This window comes from Bos javanicus, chromosome 11 (assembly GCF_032452875.1).
Source record: "Bos javanicus breed banteng chromosome 11, ARS-OSU_banteng_1.0, whole genome shotgun sequence".
Classification (NCBI taxonomy): Eukaryota; Metazoa; Chordata; class Mammalia; order Artiodactyla; family Bovidae; genus Bos; species Bos javanicus.
The window spans coordinates 82,550,838-82,569,153 of record NC_083878.1 but is presented as its reverse complement, the minus strand read 5'-3'; the positions used below and the strand labels follow the sequence as shown (position 1 = coordinate 82,569,153).

Here is an 18,316-nt window from a genome sequence, read left to right as displayed (position 1 = left end):
TATATACTGTTGTATAGATAACTAATAAAAGCTACAGTTTTAAAATGCAGACTTGAAAGATCACTTCTTATTTGGAAAGGAAATTTAAGAAATACAACTGACTATTCCATACAACCCTACAGTTCATTTGAGAAGTGATGAAATTTCAAAATCCAGTGAGAAATAACCCGGCCTATTTATTTAGGATTCGCTTTGATGTAAATTACTTAAAACATGTGAACAGGTAAGAACAGAGAAGTTCTTCAGCTGACATTTCTGGTTAACCCAAGTTCTCACCACCAGCCCCTCCCTTTCAGTTCATCATAGTTTTGATTATGGCTACCTGTACATGTGGGCTCCCTCTTCTTACCTGTTCATTTGTCTCAGATCGCTGAGGGTATTCACATGGTCCTCACAGAGGCAAGACACGTGATTTCCACATCATCTCTAGATGAAACACCAAGGTACTGGTCTGGAACCTCTCCAATTCTGGCAGATTTCTCACTAGTGGTAGGAAGGAAACTGTCACCGGTGGCTGCTGTATATCATCCCTAAGTGGCAGCTGTGTTCCAGGTGCATTACATATGAGTATCTGTAATCTTCCCATATCCCTACAATGCAGGCAGTATTTTAGCTCCATTTTCTGTGGGGAAATAGGTATGGAGCTTGCTTAAGGTCACATTGGTAGTGAGAGCTTGAATTTGACTTTCAAGGTCTTTCTCCAAAATTTATACTCAGTAGACATTTGAGTGTTGCTTCAAACCTGTTTCACCACTGAATAGTAATTTTAAGAGCAGTATAATTTATTTAGTACTATGTGTAATCTTTAAAATTAATTTTTATTTTCAGAGATGGGTGTTATGCCTGAGATTGCACAAGCCGTGGAAGAGATGGATTGGCTGTAAGTACCTCTGTCTTTAAAAACTTGTATGTTCCTGTGACAGCAGAGTTTTACAATTTAAAATAACAGTGATTTTATCAAAGATTGTTGGGCCCAGTTGGGTAAGTGAAATTCAGTTTTGTTCTTGTGATTCTTTAAATTGTAGAATTTCCTTTTTAAACGTTGATATATTTTTAGCTGAAAAAAGATTGTTAGTATTTACCAAATAAAATTCTCATCTAGGTTTATTGTTTAACATGACTTAATGAGCTTAGGTGATTTTTTTTTCTTTCTTTTCACTAACTAAAATTCTTCAAAATGATTCTTCTAGTCTCCCAACTGATATCCAGGCTGAATCGATCCCCCTCATCCTAGGAGGAGGTGATGTCCTTATGGTATGTTTAAACATGGTGGGGTAGTCGGAAGCCAGGGAAACACAATTCTGGGGCTGTTTGTAACCGCACACTTAAAGAGGCCCCATAGGCTTAAAAATGATATTTTCACCAGATTAATTTTGTTTATTCACCAACATTGAAGATCCATATGCTCCATTCAAAATAAGTAGGTAGGAGTTGCGGGGAACACAGAGGTGGATACGATGCAGTCCTTGCCCTTCAGAAGCTTAAACCCAGTAGCTCAGTAAGACAGGTACACAGATAAATGTCATACAAGGGAGGATTTGCCCAAGAAACGCAGTGTGTGACAAGATTCAAGTGGGGATGCAGTTACTCTTCTGCTTGAGGAATTGTAAGGGACTCGGCTTGGAGGAACTAGATTTTGGACAAGGGACGATAAAGGAGAAATGCCCTCCAGGTAGAGAGCACATCGGCAAAAACAGGGAATAGGAGAATGCAGGGTACGATCCCAGAGTAGTTCACTCACTCAGGTGGGAGCATGCCATACATGTGTCTGTGGTGCGGGGGTGGAGAGGCGTAACTTGAGATAAGATGGGAGTATATGGTGGGTCAGATTATCTGAGCCCTTTCTTAAGGGTCATGGTAAAGAATTTGGGTGTTTGTTGGCAGTGGGGATCATTGGACATGTTTAACTAGAGATGCCTTGCATGGTTAGAAGTGTGTTTTTTTATGAAGACTGATTTGGTAGCAGCTTGTAGTATAGCTCTGAGAGGTGAGATGCAGTTGCTGCTGCTGCTAAGTCACTTCAGTTGTGTCCTACTCTTCGCGACCCCATGGACTGCAGCCTACCAGGCTCCTCTGTCCGTGGGATTTTCCAGGCAAGAGTACTGGAGTGGGTTGCCAGAGTTCTGGCAACCTCCAGTTCTCCAGTTGCCTCCAGTTCTCCAGAGCTGCAGTTAGGGTGTTAGAACAGTGAGGATTTAGATTTGACTGTTAGCAATGGGAAAAGCGAACAGATTGCAGAAGGAATGGAAAAGAAATGGCAAGATTGGCAGTAGTCAAAAGAATTGAATGAGGAAATCAGAATAATCTGGCTAGCTTGTGTATCGTTAGAGATTTCTACATGCTATCACGTTAATTTGATTTCTTTAGCTGGCAATTTAAGCTTTATTTATTTTTTTCATTTAGGCTGCAGAAACAGGAAGTGGAAAAACTGGGGTAAGTAAACTTCTAAGTTGACTTACTTTGTAAGAGTTGATTTTTAAAGCGACTTTTGTTGTTCAGTCACGTAAGTTGTGTCCAACTCTTTGTGACCCTGTGGACTGTAGCACACCAGGCTTCCCTGTCCTTGACTATCTCCTGAAGTCTGCTCAAACTCCTGTCCATTGAGCCGGTGATGCCATCCAACCGTCTCATCCTCTGTCGTCCTTCTCCTGCCTTCAGTCTTTCCCAGCATCAGGGTCTTTAAACATTGGTTTTTGCTTTGAAATATTTAATCAAATAGTCTCCTTCCAAAATGTAAAAAATTTGTTGCTTGCCACTGAGAGTGATATTTTTGTTGCCATGCCAGCTAATTCTGAAAAAGATTTACAAGAGTATGGCTTTAAGAATATAGTTTTAAACTGGTCTTGGAAATAGTTACAATATCTTTAATATTTATACTCACTTCTGAATTCTAATGTAGTGGCTCCAGTAATAAAGAGGTTGCAATTAGGTTGATCTCCTATTGGTCTAGACTAGAGAATAATATTTATCCTTTTCAGTTCAGTTCATTCTGTGGGTCCCTATTGCTTATTATTTTGGGCTGTTGGCTGGCTCCTATTTCTTTCATTCAGTCAACTCTTACTATCTTACTGGTATTTTGGCTTTGGGCAAATTAGAGCAGCAATCAGGAATATGTGTATTATTTAAGGTGCATGCATAATTCTCACAATTTACATTGATTATTAAACTGTCACTGATATCTCATTACTAATATAGAGCACTCTTGTTTCTTCGCTAGGCTTTCAGTATTCCGGTTATTCAGATAGTGTATGAAACTCTGAAAGACCAACAAGAAGGCAAAAAAGGAAAAGCGACAATTAAAACTGGTGCTTCAGGTGATTTTTTGCGTATTATTAATTTCATTTTGTATAAATTAGTAATTCTCACGCTAGATATTTAAAGACATGAGATTTGAGTGTGCACTTTTATTGTTGATATATGGGGGATGGTATTGTCACTTGGTGTTGTGGAAACCATTAATGCTAAAAGAGTATAAACATTGAAAGACGATCTCTTTTAAAATACTAACATTAGTATTAATTCCTTTGAGAAAATACTGGCATTTTGGAAATTATAGTTATTTTAATGTTTTTCTTAACTTGATAGCTTTTATGCCTAATATTGAAGATAAAGGGCTTCCTTGTGTCTCAGCTGGTAAAGAATTTGCCTGCAGTTCAGGAGACCTGGGTTCGATCCCTGGTTTGGGAAGATCCCCTGGAGAAGGGAAAGGCTACCCACTGGAGAATTCCATGGACTGGATTGTCCTTGGGGTCGCAAAGAGACACGACTGAGCGACTTTCACTTTCATTGAAGATAAATTGGAACGATGTTTTACAAAGGCATTGAGGAAGGATTTTACAAATAATTGGTAGAGTAAAACCCCACAGTGGTAGAAAATACTGCCTTCTACAGGGAAAGAGGCATGCGTTGTCCTTTAAGGAAGGAACCCAAGAAGTTAAAATGTAAAGTGTACATTTTAAACTCAGTTTCGTATTTTCAGTCCTGTCTCCATGAAGATTGGTTCTGTTGGTGCCGTCGACAATCTTACATCAATTTTCTCATCTTTAAATTTTGTCACTTTTATTAAATGGTTTCTGAATTCCATTCTATCTTGAGTAATCTGTGATTTTATTAAGTCACTTTTGTTTCATGAAACAAAACTCGGTTGTGACACAATTGCAAGCTTAAGTGGCATGAGCTGGCATATCAACTGTTTTCTTCTCAGGAGTTTGAAAGTAACAGTGTTAGAGAGTTTGTAGAATGAACTTATTTGTAAATGAATTGTGAGATAATGGATGTGAACACTAGACTATTAGTCTATTTAGAAATAGTCTCAGAACTTGTAACGGCTATCAGCCATCATTTATGAGAGATGATGATGAAAGGGAACGCTCCACAGAAGATAACCTGAATGGTTGTGGTTCTAAAAACCATGTCCTGTTACAGATAAAGAAGCTAGGTACTGAAACATGGAGAAACAAAGAAGAGAGATGGTGTAATTGTTAAATCATTGAAGGGATCTGGAGAGAGAATATTGTTCTCGAAAGTACTGTTTAACTTAATTCCTAGTAGCTCACTTGAGCCCACAGTGAATGGAGACGCTCAGAGAACATTCAGAATGTTTAAGCAGATGGTAGATACATTTTGACCAGAAATAGTCCAGAAAAGATTTCTCTCTTGGGCCAAAATTGGGCTTGAAAACACATCGAGTTCTCTTTAGCTATTGCGATTCTTTGGTTATCCAGACTCTTAAGATACTTTAGAAAAGGAAAATACTGATTCCCTAGACGTAAGGAGGAAAATACTTTGTGACTTTTGAATTATTTAAGATAAAGGACTGGCTTTTCTTTTAGTTATGATAAAGTGATAATTGGACTCTGATACATTGGTAGGTTGTTTTCACTATGACTGAAGTCGCCAGAACTTCATTTTATTAATACTCTCATAGTTAGGACACAGATCAGTGCCATCCTGTAAAAAGGCACTGAAACAAGAGAGCAGAAAAGGTTTTAGCTCTTGATGGGTCAGTGACTATTATTTTTGACATGTTTCAGTTTTCAGTTTCAGTTTTGCCTTTAATCAAAACAGTAACACTTTTAATTGTACATTCCAAATAGTGTGTAAAACTATATTGAATCTAGAGGAGTTATGGTATGATATAAAATATAAAGTATTTGCTTTATTTTCTGTAGAATGTTTTAAATTATGTTTATTTAGGGTTAACTTTTCTTCTTTTAATTTGCTTAGTGCTGAACAAATGGCAAATGAACCCATATGACAGAGGATCTGCTTTCGGTAAGTGGAGAGACTTTAGCAGCATATTTATAATTCAAAAGCTTGTTTTTAATGCAATGCTGAGGAAAGATAAAGAATCCTTATAAACTTATAAGGGGTTCTTGTGTTGATGGATGATAAAGGGTTACTTATTTTAGTAAAAAAGAGGTAAACAGCCAATAAGGAAAATGGGCGAAGTATGTGAATAGGCAGTTCACAGAAGAGCAGATCCAAATGTCAATAAACATGCAAGGTCAAGTTTACAGGTAGTAGGGAAGTGGAATGTAAAAGGTACAGTGACTGTGTTATACCATCTGATTAGCAAGAATCCAGAAGAGTGATACAAACGTACAAATTGGCTGCCTCTCTTAAGAAGCAGTTCCGCATTATCTTTTAGTATTTAAAGAATGTATATTCCTGGAAGATCAAGCTCATTGGGAAAAAATTTCCCATATGCAAGGATATACATTCAGAGCTGTTGGATGCAACGTTATTTCTAATGATAAAAACTACCAGCAAAGTAAATGCTGCTTCCAGAATAGTAAACAAAGATTAGGGTGTATCCATGGACTCTTGTGTAGCCATTAGGAAGAACAAGTCAGAACTGTAGAGTTGACTTGGAGGAATTTTCCCCAGGTGTCAGTGAGGAAGAAAATCAGGATACAGAGAAAGGTAGAGGGGGCCTGAGGAATCATGACAAAAACAAGCAACCCCAATGCTGCTGTTCACCATGTGGTATCTAGATTAATTATGTACATACGCATAAAGAATTTTAAATACAAAAATGTTTAGGATTTACCATTGTCACAGAACTTTTTAAAAATTCAGAGGTTTATACTCGTGACATAAGTATATCATTATACTCATGAGAATTTATACTTTGAGTAAATAATGTAGTTTCTGATAAGGAAAGGAAAATGTGTGATGAGGTGCTTTTTCAAAAGGTTTCTTCTATAGTCAGGTGCCAGATATGATTTGCAAGCCCAAGCCAGGACAAAAGTTGCAGTTTCTAGTAAAGATAAAGGCCAAATGCTTTACTTAAAGCTGAAAAGCACCAATTAGCGCTATGACTGACTGTGATATATAATATAGAACTTCATGTTTGAGAGTCCTATGTTAGCAATAATAGCCACAGGGTTATTTATTCAGACTTTTCCTGCTTTCCCTTTGTGATTGCTGGATCTGCAGATTAGGGAACAAGCCAGGGAGACTTTCTCTTTTCCTTTTAGTGTAGCATTCATTCAGACTCTAATTTCAGCATAAAATCGGAGCAACCAGTGTCATTCTTAGTATCCATTTGTGTAAGGGACTGTAGGGAACAGTTGTCTAAGTACTGGTGGTGCAGCTGGCGTCGGTGCAAGTCAGGTTAGGTACTGTTTTGACTCCTTTTTGTTGTGGTAAAATGCTGTCCAGGTCAACAGGTCACAGTAAAGAAACTAGTCCCCGACCTTTGGCATGGCCCTCCAGGGCCTGAATGGGGGCGGTTACTCACACAGAGGATGCTGCTGTCCTTCAGCAATCAGTAGCTCTTAGTCCTTGAAACATTGCAACGAGCGAAAATTTATCTTATTAGTGAGACTGAATGATGCTTATTTCAGAGTGCGTGATTTACATCATCTGTATTGACATGGTTTTCTGTGTTTTTCTCAAATCCAGCAATTGGCTCAGATGGTCTTTGTTGTCAGAGCAGAGAAGTAAAGGAATGGCATGGGTGCAGAGCCACCAAAGGCCTAACGAAAGGTATTAAACAACATTGTGCTCCTACAGACTTTTGGGGAGATGTATTGGTACATGAACTTACTTTAAAGTAGCTTTAAAGTGAGGATCGGAAAAGATTTTTAATGTTGGAGAAAGATCTACAAGTCTTCATCTGGAACATATAAAATGTAATTCAAAAACAGTAGAAAAGTGTTGTTGTTCAGCTGCTTAGTAGCATCTGAGTCTCTGTGACCCCATGGACTGCAGTACGCCAGTCTCCCCTGCCCTTCACTCTCTCCCGGAGTTTGCTCAGATTCATGTCTAAATGGAAAAGTGGCTGCATGGTAAATGAATCATATGTGTACGATTTATGTAAATCTCAAAAGTATTTCGTCCCTGTAGGGAAGCACTACTATGAGGTATCCTGTCATGACCAAGGGTTGTGCAGAGTTGGGTGGTCTTCCATGCAAGCATCCCTAGATCTCGGTAAGTGTTTCTAAATAAACTGAGTTTATTGATTTCCATTTGTGAATTTTTAATGTTTTGTTTTAGTGGGGAGTGAAGTAATAAACTTAACCATACAGAGTTTATATTTAGAGACATAGAAATAATATTATTTACCTATTCCCTACCTCATTCCAAGAAAGATTTGAAGTCCACCAAAAATAGATATGGTAACATCATAAAATCAGGAGGAATAATGTTGAGGGTAAGAGTAAAGTCAGTAAAGTTAATTTGCATTAATACATACCACATAATACTTGTAGATGTTTCAGATCTTCAGCTTTTAAGCTGCTTTTATGGTGCTTTTCACTTTATACTTTTTCTTCCTACACTTATAAAATACTTTTAAAATCTAGGTACTGACAAGTTTGGATTTGGCTTTGGTGGAACAGGGAAGAAATCCCACAACAAGCAGTTTGACAATTATGGAGAGGTAAGTTGTCTTTCAGAGAAGGCAATGGCAAGCCACTCCAGTACTCTTGCCTGGAAAATCCCATGGATGGAGGAGCCTGGTGGGCTGCAGTCCATGGGGTTGCTAAGAGTCGGACGCAGCTGGGCGACTTCACTTTCACTTTTCACTTTCACACAATGGAGAAGGCAATGGCAACCCGCTCTGGTGTTCTTGCCTGGAGAATTCCAGGGACGGCAGAGTCTGGTGGGCTGCCGTCTACGGGGTCGCACGGAGTCGGACACTACTGAAGCGACTTAGCAGCAGCAGCAGCAGCCGCAAGTTGTCTTTAATGACTCAATCATAGCTTAGTATGTTTTCCTGCATACTTGATCACTCGTGACATGACTGAGAGTATAGAAACGATTGTCAAGTTCAAGTGAATTTTCTGAACATATTCCACAGAAAGTTCAGTTTTGGACTGGGGTGAAGAAATGATACAAAATGAAAAAAAACTACTTTTCATTTATACCATTCATTAGCCCCTCCATAGTTTCTTTGTGTTCACCCCATTTTGATTTGGGCTTTGACTTTAATACTTGGGGTGTTCATTTCTTCTTCTGAATTATGTTACATCTAAATACACTTGTTCTGGTAACTTGTGTCTATAGTAATGTGGATGAGCCTTAATATCATGTGAATTCTAAGAAGTGTGTCCGATGCTTCTATTATTATATGTGATGTGCTGGAGTAGGCATTTTTAACATCTGCATTAGAATTTTAAGTAATTATTATTCAATACTAGCAGCAGCACTTACTTTGGATGCAACTGTATTTGAACTTTTAATCTTATTTTCAATTTTGCTTTTTATTAACAGTACCTGACTTTTTGGTTTTCTAGGAATTCACTATGCATGATACCATTGGATGTTACCTAGATATAGATAAAGGGCATGTCAAATTCTCCAAAAACGGTGAGCTTTCTATGGGTTGTTTTGTTGGAGAATATATATGATATTCAGTATTCGTGATTTTTAAAATCCCCTCACTGTCTTCAGTCCTCTTTCCCTTCCTCCTTACCTTTGTTTTAGACAAATGCTTACTGAACATTTGCCATGTGCCAGGCAGGCTGGTAGGTTCTGGAGATGCAGCAGAAAAGGGAGGAGACACATTTATGTACAGTTCTGTGGGCTTTACCTACTGGTGGGGGAAGCAGACAAATCTGTGATATGTTAGGAGGGAGCAGTGGGCACTGAAAGGGTATGTAAGTCTGGGTGAGGGAATGGAAGGTGATGGTCTGGGGTTGGTCAGAGGAGGCTTCTCTGAGAAGGTGGTATTACGCAGCACAGTTAATGCCAGAACCAGCAGATTTGATGGTGTGAGCATGTGGCGGTCCTTTTCTGGTTGTTTCGATTCATTTTCTGTATCTCTCTCTCTTTTTTTTTAAAGGCAAAGATCTTGGTCTGGCATTTGAAATACCACCACATATGAAGAACCAAGCCCTGTTCCCTGCCTGTGTTTTGAAGGTAATTAGAGATATCTTGCTGTGACTATAAGCTAATTTGATCTTCATCATTTCATCCTGGTTAGTTTGCTCTTAGGTTCAGAGTTACCATTTTCTCCTTTATTCAATGCTAGAATGCGGAACTCAAATTTAACTTTGGGGAAGAAGAATTCAAGTTTCCACCGAAAGATGGTTTCGTTGCCCTTTCCAAGGCGCCGGAGAGTTTCGTTGTCAAGTCGCAGCACACAGGTAGGTACTGCACCCGATGGGGTAAGGGTTTCAAGAAGGGGGTGTTGTGAGAACTCCAGTGACCGAGGCTTCTCGCAGTGAGGTCCAGGTTCTCCTCGGCTGGTTTAGTCTCTCTCGTTTATTGAACATGTCAGTAAAATTCAGGGTCAGAACCCAATTCATAAACTCCCAAGTATTGGTTTCAGGCCGGGCATTTGGGGGAAACTGATCATAATGACGACGGTGGTGTCTCAGGTTTACAGGGTGTGTGCTTATTAAATGCCATGGCGCTGTGCTAGGTGTCACGTGCGTTATTTAGTCTTCGCAACAACCCTGCAAGGTGGTTTTACAGACAAAGAACTTGAGGAATAGGGACTTGACCGAGGTCACAGGATAAGTAAGCGGTGGAACTAAATTCAAATACAAGCCGTTTGACTCTAGAGCGCACACTCTAACCATTGTGCTGCCTAGTCTGCTTGAGTTATTTAAGCTCAGTACATCTCAAAGCTCATTTATCACAAAGGAAAGTGAAAGGAAAGGAAAGTGAAGTCGCTCAGTTGTGTCTGACTCTTTGCGACCCCATGGACTGTAGCCTACCAGGCTCCTCCGTCCATGGGGTTTTCCAGGCAAGGGTACTGGAGTGGGGTGCCATTTCTCTCTCCAGAGGATCTTCCCAACCCAGGGATCGAACCCAGGTCTCCCACATTGCAGGCAGATGCTTTACTGTCTGAGCCACCAGGGAAGCCTATTTATCACAAAGCGTATGATCAATTAAAATTACTGCAGCTAGTTTTAAAGAAGCTGTATTCATTTTAGCAATCTTTGTTTTGTTCGACTACCATCTGTATTGCTTGACAATTGTTTCTGAGATTTTTGGTGGAATATTTGTGCTTGTCATCTTAAAAACAGAAGTATCCTGAGGTGTACCCCAGTCTTCTTCATTCTGTTTAGGTAGTGCACAGGTGGCGCAAACAAAGTTTCTCCCCAATGCTCCAAAAGCTCTCATCGTCGAGCCTTCCCGGGAGTTGGCTGAACAAACTCTGAATAACGTCAAGCAGTTTAAGAAATACATCGATAATCCTAAGTTAAGGTAAGGAGTCCTCTTGTATTCAAACGCCTGTTGTGTTTAGACCTGAGACGTTTCAGAAGAAGAGCAAAGTAGGAAAAATCAAGGGAGAAATGCAGGGCGTATACATATGCACGTGGATGTGTGTGTAAATATATTTGATTTTGCTATATAGTAGCAGTTAGTTTCCATATAAAAGTCCTGTTTAAGTGAGAAAAGTTCAATTAAAAAAAAGTGGTGGTGTCGTTAGTCTCTCATTCATGTCCAACTCTTTGCAACCTCGTGGAGTGCAGCACGCCAGGCTTCCCTGTCCTTCACCATCTCCCGGAGTTTACTCAAACTCATGTCTGTTGAATTGGTGATGCCATCCAACCATCTCATCCTCTGTCGTCCCCTTCTTCTCCCACCTTCAGTCTTTCTCAGCGTCAGGGTCTATTCCAGTGAGTCAGTTCTTCACATCAGGTGGCCAGAGTACTGGAGCTTCAGCTTCAGCATCAGTCCTTCCAATGAATATTCAGGGTTGATTTCCTTTAGGATCTGACTGGTTGGTTCTCCTTGCAGTCCAAGGGACTCTCAAGAGTCTGCTGCAACACCACAGTTCGAAGGCATCAGTTCTTCGGTGCTTAGCCTTTTTTATTGTCCAGCTTTCACATCTGTACATGACTACTGGAAAAACCATAGTTTTGACCATACTGGCCTTTGCAGGCAAAGTAATGTCTCTGCTTTTTAATATGCTGTCTAGGTTTATCATTGCTTTTCTTCCAAGGAGCAGGTGTCTTTTAATTTCATGTCTACAGTCACCTTCCACAGTGATTTTAGAGTCCAAAAAGTAAATTGAGATTTTTCCTGTGTCTCTTAACATAAAGAGTCATAATTTGCAAAATAGAATCAGAGTAAAAATTCATTAAAGGATCCCTTTCATTAATTTTAGCTTCATCACTTCATTTGCATAGATAATGTATCACTCTGTCTCGTGTGTTGGTAAACCTGACTTGGTGGTTAACTCTCGCCTGTCTCACAGTGGTGACCACCTTGCCTGTGGGCATCAGGCTGGTCGCTCTAGTTGGGGGGTTCTTTCTGCCACTGTGGGGAGACCACAAGTCTAGTGAGCTTGGGGAGCTTCTGGCTCAGTAACAATCCCTTTGAATTACAGAAAAGCCTTTTCTACCTTCTCAATACCAGGAAAGCCATACCATACATAACATCTGTCAGTTGATTTTTATTAATTTCGCTTTTAATGACCTTTTCTTACTGAAATATAATTCACATTCACTGTTAAAATTCACTATTTAAAGTATACAATTCAGTGGTTTTTAGTATATGGTTATGAGATTGTGCAACCATCCACACGATCTAACTTCAGAAACTTTGAATTGTTGATGTCCCATAGGCGCATCTTTTGGAGAAGGCAATGGCAACCCACTCCAGTACTCTTGCCTGGAGAATCGCATGGATAGAGGGGCCTGGTGGGCTGCAGTCCATGGGGTCGCTAAGAGTTGGACACGACTGAGCGACTTCACTTTCACTTTTCACTTTCATGCATTGGAGAAGGAAATGGCAACCCACTCCAGTGTTCTTGCTTGGAGAATCCCAGGGATGGGGGAGCCTGGTGGGCTGCCATCTATGGGGTTGCACAGAGTCGGACATGACTGAAGCAACTTAGCAGCAGCAGCAGGCGCATCTTTTAAATATTAATCTGTCTTACAAGTTAAACTTAATTCAGGGATAAATTTATACTTAGTAAAACTTTTTCGGTAAAATAATTTGTAATTTTGTCTTAAGGATTGATGCACTTCATTCTTTCAGTAACTGTCTGAATACCTACCTAAGGTGTGAAGACTTAGGTTAGGGATTAGGGTATAACTGAGAATTCATCTTTGCTTTTATAAAATTGTGTGCAAAAGTGGAGACAAGAGTGGTGGGGAGAGAAACAACACAGCAGTAATGTGACGAAACGCCCTGAGGCCACGACCGAGGGTGTCACACAGAGTACATTTCCAGAGCGCCTGCCTAGTATCAGGGGCTCGGAGCTCTTCACAGGGGAGTGTTTTTGGAAGAACATAACATGCTCATATAGGTTGATTTTTGCGCTCTAATTATGGGTAAAGATTAACGTGCATCTGGACAAAGTCTGGAAGGGAAGATGGACGATAAGATCAGTTTATTTGTTAAGATGATCAAGTGGAGTGGTTCTCATTTCAGTATTTAGTACTGTTGAACCTTTCCCTTGTTGGAAGACCCAGCTCAAGTCCTGGTTCTTTCTGGGAAGCTAATGTATCGGTACTGGCCCAGTCCTTTCTCCCTCCTCGGAGATTGACTGACTGCATTTGCCTCCCTGTAATCCGTACACACCGTCACGTTAGCGTTCCTGGTCTTAAATGTGCATAATTTTACTCGTCCCAGCTCAGTTTTATACTCCTTAAGGCAGGGGCTGGTCTTTCACATTCCTCAGCCCTGCAGTGCTCTGCTCACAAGCGTAGATTGTTACGTGTTTGTGTAGTTTTTCGTCTGATAAATTTGTAGACGTAAATATATCTGATTAGAAAGGTAGATAAGAGTAAAGTTGTATAAAAGAAATGGTAGATTTAGGACTGTAGTTACCGAACCCAGAAGTTAAGGACCTTATTTGAAACTGCACATTTATTGATCTCTCCTCTGGGTATACGGAATCAGATTTCCTGGAAATAAGAATTAGAGCTCTTTTGTTTGTTTGTTTTTTAAGGAAGAATGGCATGTCTTCCAGGTGATTCTTAAGTAGCCAGTTTCGCATCTGGCGTTACCAGATTTAGGAAACATAATGGCTCTAGAGTGGTAGGTGGTTAGGGACGTGGCAAGGTAATAGACTTGCACAGAATAGAAGGCTTTTTGGTTTTTCATTTTTACTATCTGAATCGCTTAAGACGGCAGAAGGCAACCATAAAGCCATTTTTTTAATCTGTCATAGAATTTATGAGACTAAGTGTTGACACCTTCTCTGTATTTTCTGCTGTTTTTAAAATGAATGATTAAAAGTTGTCTGGCCACCTCAGGAAGTAATTTTGTAGGCTATTTATAAAAAAGAGACAATCTTTTTGGGAATAGCTGTGGTGAGATATGGGCTTCCCAGGTGGCTCAGTGGTAAAGAATCGCCTGCTAATGCAGGAGACGAAGGTTCCATCCCTGGTTGGGAAGATCCCCTGGAGGAGGAAACGGCAACACACTCCAGTTTTCTTGCCTGGGAAATCCCAAGGACAGAGGAGCCTGGCAGGCTACAGTCTATGGGGTTGGACACAACAGAGCTACTGAGCATGCACATAATGAGATATAATTAACATATCATACAATTCACTTTTTAAAATGTACAGATTAACTTAACTTCTCTTATATTCACACAGTTGTGCAACCACCAAAGCCAATTTTAGGACATTTTCATCACTCTCAAAAGAAATGCTGCCTATTAACAGTCACTCCCATTTCCCTCTAACCTTCCTGTCCTTGGGCAACCACTGATTTCCATCTATCAATTGCCTGTTTTGGACAGCTTATTATATATAAATGGAATCAAATAATATGTGCTTTTTTTGGACTGGCTTCTCTCACGTAATCATAATGTCTGTAAGGTTCATCAGCGTTGCAGTGTGTATTAGTACTTAATTCCTTTTTATTTTCAAGAAGTATTCCATTGTATGCATATACCACATTTTTAATTAATCCATTCATGGCTTCATGGATGTTTGTGTTGTTTCCACTTATTGCTTACTGTGCTGTAAGCATTAGTGTACAGTCTTGTGTGGACACACATTTCCGTTTCTCCTGGGAATATGCCCAGCAGTGGAACTGCTGGCTCATGTAGTAGCTTCTTGTTTAACACCTTCAGGTGCTCCTGGCTGTTTTCCGAAGGTACAGCACTGTTCTGCATTCCTGCTAGTAACGTGTGAGCATCCCAGTTTCTCCACATCCTCTCCTTATTATCTGTCTTTACAGTTATAGCCTTCCTAATGGGTGTGCTATTGTTATTGCTATTGCTATTGCTAAGTCACTTCAGTCGTGTCCGACTCTGTGTGACCCCATGAACGGCAGCCCACCAGGCTTCCCCGTCCCTGGGATTCTCCAAGCAAGAACACTGGAGTGGGTTGCCATTTCCTTCTCCAATGCATGAAAGTGAAAAGAGAAAGTGAAGTTGCTCAGTCGTGTCCGACCCTCAGCGACCCCATGGACTGCAGCTTTCCAGGCTCCTATGTCCATGGGATTTTCTAGGCAAGAGTACTGGAGGGGAGTGCCATTGCCTTCTCCAAATGGGTGTGCAGTGGTACCTAACCGTGGTTTTGGTTTGTATTTCCCTAATAGCTAATCTTGTTGAATATCTTTTCTTGGCCTTACCAGCCATCTGTAATGTCCGTTCAGATCCTTTGCCCATTTTTCAGTTGGGTTATTTGTCTTTTTATTATTGAGTTGTAAGATATATGTAGTAGTATGGTTAGATATATATGATTTGCATGTATTTTCTCTCATTCTGTGGGCCTTTTCACTTTCTCGGTAGTGTCCTTTGAAGTGTAAAAGTGTTTAATATTGATGAAGTCAAGTTTATTTTTTCATTTGTTGCTTGTTTGCTTATTTTTTTGGTGTTGTAAGGGACTGTGCCTAACCTAAGATCATGAAAATTTGCATTTTTTCCCCAAGATTTTTATAGTTTTAGATCTTATATCTGTGTTTAGCTCTGTAATTCATTCTGCATTAATTTTTGTGTGTGGCCTGAGAATGAGATTTAACTTCATTTTTTCGCTCTTGCATATCCGTTTGTTCTAGCTCCATTTGTTGAAAAGACTATTCTTTCCCTGCATTGAATTAATAATCTTAGCATAAGACAGTTGTTTAATTTAAACATATTTTTGGAAGTATTATTATCTGGAATGAGAAGAATTCAAATACAAAAGGATATTCTATGAAAAATCTCTTTTCACCCCATCCCCCAGTTTTTAGTTACTGACCTGGAGGCAACTTTTAAGAATCTATATGAGTGTATATTTTATACACATAAAACCACATGTGTCTATAAAGGTTCATTGAAATCTGATTTCAGGGCACCTGGAGTTATCCTAATATAGGAAGATGCATAGATGAGGACTGCTGTTTTCTGGCTTCTAAGGTTTTACATTCTCCTAACTTTACCATTCATTAACATTTTATTAGCTTCTGAAAATGAAAGGCCTTGTTTTTTTCCTTCTCTAGACTTTTATTACAGATTCTTTCTCAGTTATTCAATTTGAATATGTACCTCCTCAAAATTGGGGGGAAAAAAAGCAGGCTTTCATCTTTCTCTACATTATTATTCTGGTATTCATTCATTTCAGGGAGCTTCTGATAATTGGAGGTGTCGCAGCACGGGATCAGCTCTCTGTTTTGGATAATGGGGTAAGTTGTACTTTTAAAGTAACATTTTGTGTTGTCATTTTGACAATATAGTTCTGTTGTGTTTCAAGAAAAATGAGGCTGAAATGAAAACAAGATCACAAGAGTGTATGTATGTTCAAAAACATCTTACAGGTATTCCTTTTCTTTCCCCAAAAGTATACAGTGCAGCAGTCTCTTCCAAACACCTCATGCAAAATTCCAACATACATGAATTCTTTTGGTTTATCTTTTGAGCACCTGAAAATTCCTTCCCATTTTCATGCATTAAACAGTCATTTCCTCTGGGAGTAGCTGAGAAAGAGGAAACTGGAGTGAAAAATAGAAATGGAGATAAGGTGGATTGCAGAGAAGGTAGAAGTATTAGCAGTGATCCTTGGAGGCTGAGGGGTGGTGAGGTGGTGGTTCCAGTGGGAGGGAGACGAATTCAGGTCTGTCTTAAAGGCTGTGCAGTTACCAAGAACGAAGCTAGGACCGTGAGTCTCCTTACTGGGGAGGACGTTTGGGAAACTGAATTGTTCGTCCATTCAAATACAGGTAGAACTTCATAAAATATTCTGTATGTATGAGGTAACTTTTTCCTTACAAAGTTCTCTTCCATTCCTTTCCTAAATATTTTATCATTTAATTTAAACAGCCTGATACTGAGTCATGGTGAGCAAATACGCTCTCCCTCTAATTCCTTGGTGCTGCTGTCAAATGAAATTTTATGCTGAATGGTTTTGATTTGACCTGGTATGGCATATTAGAGGCAAGGAATCATATTACTGTACTTAATATTGTTCTAAGATAGTAATATTGCTTTGATATGTTCTTACTTGACGGGTCATGTTTTAGTGGTTATAAGAAAGATTTAATATGTTCATTCCCTATCTTGGTTCCTCACATCCAAATTTATTTTCCCCATAAGTGATTTTCTTATATTTTCCAGCTACAGAGCTTTTAGAGAATTATATCTGCTTTTGCCAGTTAGATCTAAAATTTGGTACTGACTGCAGCTGATGGCAAAGTAAAGGCAATGTTACTCCACAGCTTTCTTGTTAGGACTCAGGTCCTTTCTACTTAAGAGAATTTGTAATATATTCTCCTTCTGCTCTTCTTTCCATCTTACCTTCTTGGCCTCTATTATCTCCCACTGCCCTCTGGCTCTCCCTCAGCCCTGTGTTCTGTCTTACGCTGGGGCCAGAAGTCAGCTCTGGAGTCAGAGAATAGAACTACTTAATTTATAAAATTTCTTAAAGTTGCAGAATTATGCAACATATGCAGTTAGACTTGAAGAAGTGCTTGGTGCTGTTATCCAATTTATATAAATATTTCTTGCAGGCTTTTCCAATTTGACTTTTTTTCTTTTGAACCTGAGAGACCTGGTGTCTGTTTTCATGCCGACTACCTACTGAAATGAGGAGGGAGGAAACTTGCATGGTGGGTTAGCATCCTTTGTAAAGAGACATTACACAAAGAAGCAGAGTGGTGTTGTATTCACTGCTGTGTATATAGCGCAGTACTTGGCACATAGTACATTGTTTTAATACGTTGAAGGGTTTTATCCATATTTTCAGACTATTTTCTAGATTGAACTGAGACTTGATTATAGTTATCAACACAGTTGAAACAGTAGCTTCAGCAATATCTTTCATTTTTTATGGGGCTATAAATGCCTTCCACTGGATCAAATTAAAAGTCTTTTCAGGACAGTACTCTCAGTTTTTCAGGGGGTGAAATATTGAAGTAATGAGACTACAGTGATAAATTTGTTTGGAGATGGTTACGTTTTTAATCTGGAGTGGAGAAAACAAGTGAAAAACAAGAGAAGTGATTTTTTATCCCTGTTGGTAAAGAGGAGAAGTTTAGAATTGTCTTAATTTATTGAATGATTCTATATAATACCTTATTGTGTTCACACACATACATTCTGTACACACTTTAAAAATACTTATCCCCATATTTGGCAAAACTAATACAATTATGTAAAGTTTAAAAATAAAATAAAATTTAAAAAATAAAAAAAAAATTAAAAAAAAGAATATAGAAGCATAAAAAAAAATACTTATCCCCTTTTGAGTACTTTCTAGAAATGGGCCAGGCTCTGTTAAATGCATTCTACACATTTTCTTATGCAGTTCCAACAACAGACCTTGTGATGGTCCTTTTCTCCGTTTTTACAGATTAGGAAAAGAACTTACACCAAATATTAAGTAATTTGCCCCAGATCTTACAACTTATAGGTAGAGCTTACTTCAAAGCCCATGTTTCTGTTCACTGTACCATGGACTTGATTAAAAGGTGT

General features: G+C 39.2%; 1 protein-coding gene across 2 annotated transcripts in view; it reads left to right on the top strand.

Annotated features, from left to right (window-relative positions):
* DDX1 (DEAD-box helicase 1) overlaps nt 1-18,316 on the top strand; it is a 40,376-nt gene that overhangs the window by 10,267 nt on the left and 11,793 nt on the right. For both annotated transcript variants that reach the window (XM_061433267.1, XM_061433268.1), the window contains exons 2-14: nt 829-880; nt 1,191-1,254; nt 2,404-2,433; nt 3,218-3,314; nt 5,227-5,274; nt 6,910-6,993; nt 7,354-7,437; nt 7,812-7,888; nt 8,745-8,817; nt 9,293-9,369; nt 9,482-9,600; nt 10,531-10,665; nt 15,972-16,032. In XM_061433267.1, the coding sequence (XP_061289251.1) occupies nt 829-880; nt 1,191-1,254; nt 2,404-2,433; nt 3,218-3,314; nt 5,227-5,274; nt 6,910-6,993; nt 7,354-7,437; nt 7,812-7,888; nt 8,745-8,817; nt 9,293-9,369; nt 9,482-9,600; nt 10,531-10,665; nt 15,972-16,032 (1,001 nt within the window). The remainder of the gene's footprint in view (nt 1-828; nt 881-1,190; nt 1,255-2,403; nt 2,434-3,217; nt 3,315-5,226; nt 5,275-6,909; nt 6,994-7,353; nt 7,438-7,811; nt 7,889-8,744; nt 8,818-9,292; nt 9,370-9,481; nt 9,601-10,530; nt 10,666-15,971; nt 16,033-18,316) is intronic.